Raw genomic sequence first — 12986 nt, forward strand, 5'->3', positions numbered from 1 at the left:
ATTTTAAAATAGGATTACAATTTAATATGATATTATTTTTAAAAGATTAAGAATATTTAATGTTACTGATGAACGGTAACATGTAATTTTAAAGAGAACAACCCGACAACCCATCCCAACTAACTCGAAACTATCGAGCGGGTCAAAAAGGTTTTTCATCTGAACCAACACGTGTACATTCTTAATTAAATTGAAAAAAAATATATTCTTATTTTTAGTTTGTTTAAATTTTTTTCGTAATTTAATATACTATCAATCACATCTAACTTCAGTAGATAGAAAAACAACCACTAAAGATGCTAGAGTATTAAAAATTAATTTTTTTTAACATGGGTTAGTGCAATACCCATTATCATTTTAAAGATTTATAGTTTGACGAACAAACAAAAGAAAAGACGTTTAAATTTTAGTCATCTATTTGAGCACGAGTTAGTAGATAATCTATTACCATTTGAGAGGTCGATGATGTGATTTTACGGGAGAAAAAAAAAAGAAAAAAAAAGAAAAATTAAATGAAATAAATGGGGGAGGGTAAAATGGTAATTTAGGGGGTAGGAAGAGTGAAGAGTCAGCCGGATTTCAGTAATCAAAGAGAAAAGAAAGGTATTTTGTTTGTGTTTGGAGTTTTAAAGTTTGTTGATTTCCAAATTTGCGAACAAAAAGGCATTGTCCGAAGCACAGTCCTCTCTCCAGTTCACATCTCTTCCTCTCTCTCTACTGTATATCCTGAGAGTTTAGAGAGAGAAGACAAAGAGAAGAAGAGAGATGGCGACATACATTCTTTCACGGAGCCACCATTAAAGCAAGCACGAACCATCTTCCCATTGTTAGGGTTTTCTTAAAACCCGGATATTGTTTTCCAATTTTTTTTTTTTTTTTTTTGTTTTCACAGAGGAAAGCAAAGAGTATCTCACATAATATCGGCAAGTGAAATGTGGCTAATCATCTTGGCTTCGGCTTGAATCGGAGGATCCGATTGCATTTTTTGAGATCTTGAATGTGGACTTTGCAGGTATGCTTCTGAAATAGACGATCGGTCGCGCATTTCGGCATACGGTTTGTTTACTTGTTTATATTTTTTGAACATTGTTTTGTTTCTTTTGGTTTTGTGCATTTGGTTTTCTTTGGCTGCGTTCATGCAATATCCAGATTGTTTGTTGTGTTTGAAATAGTTTGTGTTTTTTTTCCCTTTGGGGGGGGGGGGGGNGGGGGGGGGGGGGGGGGAGTTTGGTATTTGAATTTGGGTTCGTGGGATTGAATTCCGTGTTGGGTTTGCTTCGGTTTGGCCATTTGATTTTGTTTAATTCTTGAATCAGATCTAAGCTTATCTGCCTTCTTTTCGTGAAGCTTGGGTTTCTATTTTGGGGTGGGGGGAGGAGGAGGCGAGTGAATTTATTAGTATTTGGTTTTTCTGAAGGGCTTTTGGAGTGATCTGTGATGTATGTTGAGTGGACATTTAGGACCGAAGCTTGGAGATTTCTTCTGCTGGGGTTCTTCTATGGAATGATATCTTCTTGGATAATTTTACTTTTACTCATTATGTTGCCTGCTGGAATCCGGATTCTATTATTAACGTCCGGATTTTATTGTCCTCTCTTACTATGGAACTGTTGCAACCTCTTCTACAGTTTGAATTATGTTTTTTTGGAATTTTTATGTAAGTTTAATCTAGTTGAAATGACGAACTTATGATTTAAATGCTTTCTGACGGGTTATTTCGTTTGTTCTCTATCAACCTGCATTATAGCAGGGATGTTTCTTGCCGTATTTCTTCAAAATTCTACAGGCCTGTCAAACATTGTCAACAGCTATTATATTTTTTGACCGGAAGTAAGTTAACTTTGATGAAGTGCTTTGTGGGGAAAAAATAAAGTGAAACTTGAAGTTTCTGTGAAGTGAAAGGGAAATGAAACCTGAGACGCCGTTGGATTTTGCCATATTTCAACTTTCACCTAGGCGTTCACGGTGTGGATAGTATTCGTTGGTTGTTCAGATTTCATACCACAATCTTCTATTTACTAATTTTATTGTTCTCTCCCCCATTGGGCAGCTGCGAATTGTTTGTTTCTAGTCATGGAAACTCTGAGAAACTAGCATCAGGCTCTGTGAAGCCATTTGTAACTCAATTAAAGGCTGCAGAAGAGCAGTTTGCTCATGCAGTCCAGACAATTAAGCTTGAAGTTGAGAGGGGTGGAAATGCTGATGCATGGTTCACGAAAGGGACCCTTGAAAGGTTAAAAATTTTCCTACTTGATTTCGACGATTCAGCATTTTTTAAGCCAGCTGGCCAGGTTCTCTTGGATCTTCTTGTTGACGTGCTTGAAATATTTCCAGGTTTGTGCGTTTTGTTAGCACACCTGAGATCTTGGAGATGGTCAATACATTTGATGCAGAGATGTCACAATTGGAAGCAGCTAGAAGAATATATTCTCAGGTATTGCCATTAGTCAGCGCTATTTAGGATGAACACAATTCTTTCTTTGTTTTGCTAAATCAACAATTCTCTTGCATTAGGGTGAAGGAAATCAGCATTCTGGTGCATCAGGTATGTTTAAATTCCTTTTATTTGCCTAGAATTTTGTTGTAGTCAGATTTTTGTTTGTCTGCAAGTACAACCAGTGCATTTGGATCTTGTAAAATTTAGTTTTTTCGTATGCAAGTTCATTAGGTTGACAGTTCTTTGAAACTTCTAAAGTTATTTGATTTGTTATTTAGAGATAGTTGAACTCCTACCTGACTTGTTAAACATGTAAGTAGAAATGTAAACAGGTCAGCAGAATTTGTGAATGAGTGAGAGAGAGATGATCTAGTCTTCATGTTGTTTAAGAAAAAACTCCTAGTGTTATAACAATGTTCAGCTGCCACTTCTTCCTGAACTAGGACAATACGTTTATCTGAGAAAATTTTCAATAAATGCTTGTGAGTTGTCTCATATGAAAGCAGTTATTCGTCCCTGTACTTTTATTTTGAAGATTAAATTATGATGCTATTACCATGTTTATTTATTTATTTTTATAATTTACCCTAGGTGGGGATGGAACAGGTACATGCTCAACAGATGAAACCAAGTAATCCCTTTTCTTCTCAATTTTTTTTTTTTTTTAAGTCCTAACTTTCTTCCTCAATTTGTCCGGTTGTTGGTAAAAATTGTAATTAGTGCCAATAGAGATATGTTTATAGTCATAAAAATCTCCTCTCTCAAGATATCTTTTGTACGTATACTTGGGTTTAGTATGTTTTGATCGGGATGACAAAAACTTAGTATTTGATGATATTGTGTCTTCTAGGTGGGGAGATATTACAGGTATTGAATTGGTAAATGGTCAGAATGCTTGTGTTACTTTGATAGTAAGGTTGGGGTAGCCAATATATTAATCAGGTTGATGTTATAATCTTTTTATTGTTATTTACAGGGCATTAATTATAACAAGTTTCAAATGACTGATAGTTCAAGTTTTCTGAATTATGTGTGTGTGGGAAGGTATCTCATTTTTATTGTATTTCATCAAAACTTTCAGGAAGGAGCTTTTGAAAGCTATCGATGTACGCCTTCTTGCAGTTAAGCAGGACTTAGTCACAGCTTCTGCTCGTGCATCAGCTGCTGGTTTTAATCCTAATACAGTGTCTGACCTTAAACTCTTTGCTGATCAATTTGGTGCCCATCGCCTAACGTAAGTACTCTTAAAAAATCTTCTATTTGACTCGTGTTTTAGTGCCTACTAATACCACATATCTAGATCTTGATCTTTCTGCCTCTGGGTAGTGTACATGGATGAGATAGAGTCTGAACCACATATTTGGCAGTAATCTAGGATTGTGTTTCAACTTCTGAGGAAGTGGATAAGAAAAGGATTTTCTCTTCCATGCTGGAGTGTCAAACATGGGAAATGTGCAGAGGAAAATGTTGAACTCTAGTCTTTGGAATGGCACTTGGGTGGATTGTCCTTCCAACATACATGTATCTTAGCAAGAGACTGTGATTTCCTTGCCATATCAGAAATTTGTGTTTTACTTGTTCCTTTCTAGAATTTGGTTATAGGAGGTTGGATAACTCATATAGTGAGAGAATGCCACTCTTTTCATTTCAAGAATTTGTGTTATGGTTGGTTTCACACTATAATCTAGTGAAAACCCCGAGGGTAAAAAAAAGGGATAATGACATAAGGTCCTACTTGCAGAAATACAGTCATTTGAAGTGTCGGCACCCTAAAACTCGTCACTCAATTTGTGAAAATTCTGCTATTTTTCTCTAGATATAGACTCCAAAGAGCAACGAAAAAATAATTTTCCACAAAGTTTTCCTCTTCCACGAAGTAAGGGTTGCAAGAGAATCTCTGCCATCATAACCGGTTGACTTTATTAGCAAATAGGAATTCACAACATGCCAAAAGATCACAAATTATGGAACCAGAGATTCCAAAGTTATATCTCCGAGGAAATATGATTCAAATCCTCTGGTATCTGTTTGAAAGGGACTCACCAACAGCGGCGTAGTATCAAAGAAGACATTCTAGTCTCACTAAAAAAAAATTGACTTTCTAGATGTTTATCTATCAGACCTTGGGAGCAGGGGGGTAAGGGGAAGGCAATGGGATCTGACCATCATTCAATTTGGGGATAGACTCACTCTCACAACTTGTATATAGCTGGAAGAGAAGCCAAATCATTGAATCCTCCTTTTGGTGGTGCTCCTAATGGAAAAAAGTAGAAGAGAGCCCCCAATAAAAGTACAGTGGATAATTAGCAAAGACCACTGAAGAGACGAGGAAAAAGGGAACAGGAGGCATTGTCAATCATATGATCCTCCGAACTGAATAAAAATCTGATCCTCGCGAGGTTATCAGAATGCTATTATAGTATCTCATCCATTAGGAGGGTAAATACTATGTGTGCTTACCTACAAAATGTTAAGTTCTACTGGAAACTCCTCATCCATTTTGAAAAGGGCGCTTCTATTTTTTGAAGTTGAATTCTATATCTCCAAAACATCTGCACCTCCCACCAAATATCGAATGTGAGCCAGTGACCTCTCCCATCCCTTTTTTTTCATAAAAAGTCCCTCATCTGTATCTCCAACCCAGTAGAAATAAAACTTGGGATTTTAAAAATGGGTAGAAAGTATGGAAGAATGCCACTTCAAATTGACTGAATCAAGGCGAATCTACCCACTGGGCAACTTTAAAAGAGAGAAGTGTGTTCTTGTTTTCGTATGTTTTTGACCTTTATAGCAATGAGATCCTATAGGGAAAGGAGATCTATGATCATATGGTTCAGCGGGAAACCTGAAAAAAATAAATAAAAGGTAATTTAACCACCTGCAATTTGGGACCTAAGCTTCTACCAAGTTTAGAAGATTTACATTTAATTCTGCTACTGTATGCTAGTCCTTGATTATTTTGAGTCCTGAGCTCCAAAAGGGATTCAGAACGAACTCGAATTACAGTCCAACTAATTTCTTCCACAAAGAAAAATGAAAAAAAAAGAGTTTCATCCATGAAAAGGTAGGTTATCTGAACCTTATGTCTCCCATTATGGTTGGCTTTGATTAGTGGGATCAATTTAGCTTATTGCTTATTGTTATTAAAGCAGCATCAAACTAGTTGAGCATTTCTCACCCTGCATAATGTACTGGCGAACACCTTCACCATGGTGTTTGCCTATGCCACCATTGTTGTTGTGTGTCGCCGCCGTGGAAGACTAATGTGGCTAGTGGCCGGTGAAGAGAGGCAATATCTGGCATTTAGATCCAGTATTTTTTTCCCCCCTATTTTCTTGGAAAATTTTCCACAAAGTGGGGTAAGAAGGAGAAGCAAACCAAGAAGCAGCCTTTGATTTTGCACTCTATCAAAGAAAGAAAACTCTATTCTGAGTTTGCAGTTACTAAAATTCAGATTTTGCAGATTCTATTCTGATGTTTGTAGTGACTAAAATTAAGGTTTTCTTTATTCTTCCTTCTCAATCCTTCCCTTGTATTGACAGTTTCTCTCTCCTTTTTTTATTTTATTTTAAATTTCTACTTATAAAAAAAATCCAAGCATTTTTATGGTCTCCAAAGTATAATTTTTATTCCAACTTATCATTTAAACATTAAAAGAAGGAACGGGAAAGCTTCTTCACTTTTGACATTTCATTCATTGCTCTTATTAATGTCTAAATGTTTGCTAAAAACTATTGAATGTGAATGGGGTATATTATTGTCTCTTTTATAGATTAAATAACCATTTTAATGTTCAATCATCACAGGATTACCTTGGCTTTTCTAAAATCATCATCGTGTACTATTGTATTTGCACACTCATTTGATTAACTCACACCTCTCTTGTCCTAAGTCGCTGATTAGGGCGCATTCCCTGCCCTCAAGAAAGAGGTTAGAGGTTCAAATTCCCCCTGCCCACAAGATTAGAAAAATAAAAAAGTCAATTTAGTGATTTGTCATTTTTGTCCTGTCTTAAAACAGCCACATTAGTTAGTTTCTGATTATTTGTGGGATTGTGGCACCAAAAACCAGAACTTGTCCATGTTAGTTACCGAGCTCTGATTGGGATGGAAATTATATTCCTCCTTTGGAAAACATAGATTGGGGGCAGTGAATAATTGACAAACAGTTACAAAGATGAAAGTAATATTCCCAGTTATAGCAGATATATTAGTGACGACATTTATTGGGTCATTTCCAAGACATTGCATGATGTGCGTTCTCCACTTCTAATCTCGGTTTTGCTCAAATAACTGTTTCACTGTGGTTTAATGTAGCATTTCAATTTTTGCAGCGAAGCATGCTCTAGTTTCATCTCTCTTTGTCGGAGGAGGGCAGAACATATCAACACATGGGCCCCTGGAGTCGATGACAGAGCTGTCAGATCATCATGCGAGTCAGACATGTCCATCGATGACCCCACTGAAGACTCTGTTGGAACCCACATCAATCCACAATACCAAACACATAATAAGCACAATCCACAATCTGGTACAGCTTCACGAATTGAAGAACAGCATTCCCACGTGGACGAATCAAGGCATACCGCGTGTCAACCAGCCAAATCTTCTGCCACCTTCCCAAGTCAATGCAACATAAACTCGAAAGGCGACACAGGGGTTGAGACATTACCTGAAAACTTGGAGAAAGAGAAGAATGAAGAAGAGACTCCGGCAAAATCATCAACTCCTGTGGGTCCCCTGGCCAGGCGTCTTAGTGTCCAAGATCGCATTAACCTTTTTGAGAACAAACAGAAGGAAAATACTGGTGGCAGTGGAGGGGGCAAGCCCGTTTCTGGGAAACCTCTGGAATTGAGAAGGCTCTCGTCGGATGTGTCATCAGCACCTTCGGTGGTGGAGAAGTCGGTTTTGAGGAGATGGAGTGGTATCAGTGATATGAGCATTGATTTCAGTAATGAAAAAAAGGACACAGAGAGCCCATTATGCACCCCTTCCTCATCTTCAATTTCTGATACTAAGTCTAATATATTTTCTGGTGCAACAGAAATTCAAAGTGAGAAGAGCTTGCCTGATTTGGATAGTAGGACTAGGCTCGAAAGAAGGGGAAGTTTTGTTCGACCTGGTGATGATGAGCCCACACAGCAAGCTGAGGAACAAATTACAGTTGAGGCTTATACAGGTAAAGAGGCTGGCGCATCGAAGGTACCGATTGGTTGGAAGGACCAATCATCTTCTCTGCCAATCAGGTCATTCTCTAGTGGAGCTGAACCAGTTGGATTGAACGAACGAGGAGATTCTCAGGGAAATGTAAAGAATTTATCGAGCAGTGATGATAAAGGTAAGGGCTTTAAAGGTGGATTCGGTTCTGAGACACAGGTGAGAAGTTCTTCAGATCAAGCTGAGATTGATGGAGTCAAGAATCAGGCTGCGTCCCAAGTTAATGCTTTTGTTAAGAAGGCAGGGGATGATGCAGCTGATGGTAGGTTAGGGAATAAGATGGAGGATTCCGGGCCAAGAGATTATTCAGGGTATCTGTTACGTCCTAGTGGTTCTCAAAGTCATTCTCGTTCTTTTTCTAACCAATCTGAATGTGGTGGAATAAAACTGGAATCCTCATCTACTCAGTCCATGGAAGTTGATCGTGGCCAAGTTCCTCAACAACGGAGATCTCTTAAAGCTGAACCAGAGGCAGTGGCTAGCAAGAATATTGCATCATCAAATATGCATAATCTTAAAGTTGATGATTTTGGAGCTCAGAAAATGAAATTGCCAAAACCTGATTCGGCTGGCCGTAAACAAGTGGATAAGTCACAAGTTGGCAGAGAAGAAAGCAGTTTTCTTCATGAAAGAAGTAAATTGGACATGATTGGGAAAAATGTTATAGATAGCCACGAAAGAACTCCCACATTCTCAAGCATACCAGGAGAGCGAATTCAAAAAGTGAGGCAGACTAAGGGAAATCAGGAGCTCAATGATGAACTAAAAATGAAGGCAAATGAACTAGAAAAGCTTTTTGCAGAGCACAAGCTCCGTGTTCCAGGGGACTCCAGCTCTGCAAGGAGAAACAGTACTGCTGATGTGCAGCTAGAAGAGGCAATTAGTTCGCAGCACAGATCATCTTCAGTTATGGACACTGCTCCTGCAGAAGTGGTGGAAAGATCTGCGGTAGAATCAACGAGGAGTTCCAATAAATTGGAAAATATTTACACAACTCCAGCAAAAATGATCAATAACCATGACTTCAGTGATGATTCTAGAGGAAAATTTTATAACAAGTATATGCAGAAAAGAGATGCTAAGCTGAGGGAAGAATGGACTTCCAAAAGAGCAGAGAAAGAAGCCAAGATGAAGGCCATGCAAGATAGCCTTGAGAAAAGTAAAGCTGAGATGAAAGCAAAATTTTCTGGTTTTGTCGACCGACAAGATTCAGTAGATAGTGCTCGGAGACGTGCGGAGAAACTCAGATCATTCAACTATCGCTCTCAAACAAGGGACCAGGTATCTTTTCAGTTTAATTTTTATTTGGCATGCTCGTGACTCTGAAGTCCTGGGCTATCTCTCTCCCTCCCTCTAGCTCAATTTTGTTTTTTTTGTTTCTTGTCTTGCGTATTTGTCATTCTCATTTCTTGTTTGTTTGTGATGATGTTAAATCTTTCTGCTTAACAGCCAATGATCAATTCAAATCAAAGTGAGGATGATGGGGACTTTCCTGAGGTTTTGGAGCAGAAATTTTATGGGAATGATAGATTACACAGTGATTCATATATATCGGACAGTGCTTCTAGAAGCAACCAGAACAAGAAGGCTCTGCCAGGCAGAAAATTATCATCTACTCCTCGTCCCACTGGGACTTCTGCTCCACCCCGGTCACTTGCCAAAGTTTCCCACTCTAGTTCTGCGAAGCGAAGAGGACAAACAGAAAACCTTCTTGCACAGTCGGTTCCTAATTTCTCTGAAATGAGGAAAGAAACTACAAAACCTTCTGGAGTTGGCAAATCAATGGCACGCCCCCTGGTGAGGAATTATTCTCGTAATAAAACTACCAATGAAGAGCCAGTCATTAAGGAGGAGAAGCATCGTCGTCCACATTCTTCAAGAAAGAACTCTGCTAGTGCTATTGAATTCAAGGATATATCCCCTTTGAATGCAGACAATGTTGTTTCAGCACCATTGTCATTTGATGAAGAGCAGAACGATGATAGCATTTATGATAAATATTTGAAGAACATAGAATCAAAGCCTTTCCTGAGGAAGGGCAATGGCATAGGCCCTGGTGCTGGAACACGGATGACGATGTTGAAAGCTTCTATGGAATCTGGACCTTCAAAAGATGATGAAGAATTTGATGAAGCGGCCTTTGAGGGTTCTGAAATTATGGCCAACGAAGAAGAGGAAGAAGAGGAAGAGCTTGAGAAAATGGAAACTAAATTTGCTCATATGGATAATGGAAAACTAAGATTAAACCAGGAATCAGATAGATCAAGTAATTCTGGGTCTGAAATTGAAAATTCTATGAGATCTCACTCTCATTCTCAGGTGGATCATTCTTCAGTGTCTGAACTTCCCTCCATGGTGCCTTCATTTCACAAAGCAGGGTTACTTCAGGATTCGCCAGGTGAGAGCCCTCTCTCATGGAACTCACGCATGCATCACCCATTCTCCTACCCACATGAGGCCTCTGATATTGATGCATATATGGACTCCCCACTTGGGAGCCCTGCATCATGGAATTCACATAATATAACACAAGCAGAAACTGATGTGGCTAGAATGAGAAAGAAATGGGGAAGTGCCCAGAAGCCTTCTCTTATTGCTATGTCATCCAGTCAGTCGTGCAAGGATATGGCGAAGGGGTTTAAAAGGTTGCTAAAATTTGGAAGGAAAAGCCGAGGGACAGATAGTATGGTTGACTGGATCTCTGCTACAACATCTGAGGGAGATGATGATACTGAAGATGGGCGAGATCCTGCTTGTAGGTCATCAGAAGATTTGAGGAAGTCAAGAATGGGATTCTCAGAGGGCCCTGATGATGGCTTTAATGAAAGCGAGTTGTACTGTGAACAGGGTAACCTACGTTTGTTGTATTGATTTGTTGATATCGTCTTTTATTTAATTTGCATGGAACATCCATTGAAAATATGCCCATTTAGGAGTTAAGTTAGAGTAATATTTATGCTTTGGTTTTCCTCGGGTTAGCGATTCAAACATGAAATTTGCTTATTTTGAAGAAAAAAAAAAGAAAAAAATTTGCTTTTTTTAAAAAAAATTCTTTTTTGATTGGCTAAAATTGGTTTAAGCTGCTCCATTGTGAATAGTCGCGACTCGTGATCGTAATATTTCGTGTTTTGATTGTTTTTATTTTAGAAATCATGATGGTAGCAATCTATAAAAATCACATTGACCATTTACTGTTATCTACTCACATCTAGACCTTTTTCTTCTTCTTTTCTCCGATCAACTCCTATGGATTGGCTCCTTTTTATCTAGGGATGATGAGAATTAGAATTCACTTATCTATCTTCGTTTTGCTGCCCCCTGCAGTTCAAGAATTACAAAGTTCGATTCCTGCGCCACCGTCTAAGTTCAAGCTAAGGGAGGATCACATGTCAGGAAGTTCCCTGAAAGGTGAGTGCTTGTTGGTGTTATTGGCTATGTTTTCATTTACTTTGCTAATGACCTAAATGTATATGCCTGTACTGTTTTTGCTCTAATCCTGCATTGCCTGGGGAATATAACGAAGTTCAAAAGGACTTTTTGCTAGTTTTATGCTTTCAGCTAGAGGGGTAACTTGGAAATGATTTTTGTAGTTGTTCCTGGATCTTCACATCTTCTGCATTATGTTTATAAGAGTTTTTACTTTCCTTAAAACAATGAAGAAGAAAGTGCACTTCTAATATGGGAAGATTGAAATTTTACAGCTCCACGATCATTCTTCTCTCTCTCGACGTTTCGCAGCAAGGGAACTGATGCAACGTCCAGGTAATAGACACGGCAGATTTCCATGTAAGATCACTGTCTTGTTATCCCTGAATAGGATACAACAGTTGGTATAGTGTAAGGCACAAGCGCTTGAAGGTAATAGCGAATCGAGTTCTGCAATTCGATCATCATGTACATGTTAATTTGATTCACAAGACCAACCGACCGACCACCCGACCACCTACATCATTAGGTAGTTATATATCTGTTAGTTGTGTTGAATTAATTAAGCAAGCATTCTGTATTGAACAATATGAGTTAATTGTTGGCAAAATGTCATTGTGATTTTGGTAGTCTTAGGAGCATTTTTTAAAAGTTGGTTCTGCTCTTCGTTTGCTCTGAGGGTTTAGTTTTGTGTGGTGTATATCTGAAGGAGCTCATGTCAAGAACAGAATTGTTGAGTGTGATATAATTATATGCATAATAAAAGCTTTTTTTTTGCACGATTACTCTTGTTAAGTTGAGCTGATGGTTTGGTAATTCTCTGTTTCTATGCCCTTCAAGTGGCAGTTGGAAGTGTAATTAGACTTGAAAAGTCTTATTGTTCTAATGTTTCCATGTTCAAATGTCAAGTCGGATCGGATGATATCTTATTATCTAATAGAGCTATGTTTATGTTGACATATAGTGAGTGACAAGCAAGAGACAAAACTTTGTTGTGTTTTTTTAGGTGGGAAAATTAAAGCTTTGTACCGTTGATAATGTATGGTCCTGTTTATCTTTTTTTCCTACATTTTCATTACCGTCAGGTTTTGTTGACATATCACCATAAATACTTTTTTGATACATAAAACTTCTATTTATGGGTCTAAATATAACCAAACAATGTAATACTCGTGGACATTTATTTTTTTGGCGCTTTTTTTGTGTTACTGAGCAGAGATGTCCAAAGGATAGAGATGGAGAAGTGTTCTTCGATTTTGTTCTCATTTTCGTCTCTTATTTCAATCTTATTGTGAAATTATTTATTTATTTTTTTAGGAATTCATGAATACCCTAAAGAGGGTTGGATGAAAGTCCATGCTAATTTAGAGAATGATCGTTTATAATGTAATTAAGAAATACTATCTCCTCGGAGTCCTTTTGAAGAAGCCCAAAGCAAAATCATGAGCTCATGAGTCATTGGAGGCCTTTTGGAGAAGCCCGCCCAAAGCAAAATCACGAGAGCTTACATTCAGCAAAATCATGAGAGTTTGAACCATAAGCTTACCTTCAGCAAAATCACGAGGGATTGTGCTCAAAGTGAACAATAAGCCCAAATCAAAATCACGAGAGCTTAGGCTCAAAAGCAAACAATATTTATCATTGTAGAGATGAAAGAGAAGCGAATCGATCTAAGAGGATGAAAATGAGATAAGAGACCCGATTTAAGAGGATGAAAATGAGATAAGAGACCGAGACAAAAAATGGAAAACGTTTCCCTATCTCCACCCTGCCCAGTGGACATCTATACTCAAATTACTCAAATAACAGTGGCGATGAAACCAACCAAAACCGCACTTCCTGCACTCATTCACATGTAAAGAATACCGCCATTTTCATTTTCTTTACAACCTCAACCAAATGGCAAT

The 12986-nt window shown here is 38.1% G+C and overlaps 1 protein-coding gene across 2 annotated transcripts; it reads left to right on the forward strand.

Moving 5' to 3' along the window:
- Positions 1 to 635: 635 nt before the first annotated feature.
- LOC111464313 lies at positions 636 to 11861 on the forward strand. 2 transcript variants are annotated; one of them, XM_023108460.1, is made up of 11 exons: positions 636 to 1012; positions 1748 to 1965; positions 2051 to 2233; positions 2335 to 2434; positions 2515 to 2545; positions 3029 to 3068; positions 3519 to 3671; positions 6771 to 8934; positions 9103 to 10501; positions 10978 to 11061; positions 11355 to 11861. In XM_023108460.1, the coding sequence occupies exons 2-11, from the start codon at positions 1907 to 1909 to the stop codon at positions 11417 to 11419; spliced, it is 4278 nt and encodes a 1425-aa protein (XP_022964228.1). In that variant the 5' UTR covers positions 636 to 1012; positions 1748 to 1906; the 3' UTR covers positions 11420 to 11861. The 2 variants fall into 2 exon arrangements, with proteins under 2 accessions (XP_022964228.1, XP_022964227.1); XM_023108459.1 differs by having other exon boundaries at positions 1751 to 1965.
- Positions 11862 to 12986: the final 1125 nt, after the last annotated feature.

This window comes from Cucurbita moschata, unplaced genomic scaffold (assembly GCF_002738365.1).
Source record: "Cucurbita moschata cultivar Rifu unplaced genomic scaffold, Cmos_1.0 Cmo_Scf00030, whole genome shotgun sequence".
In the NCBI taxonomy this organism is placed as follows: Eukaryota; Viridiplantae; Streptophyta; class Magnoliopsida; order Cucurbitales; family Cucurbitaceae; genus Cucurbita; species Cucurbita moschata.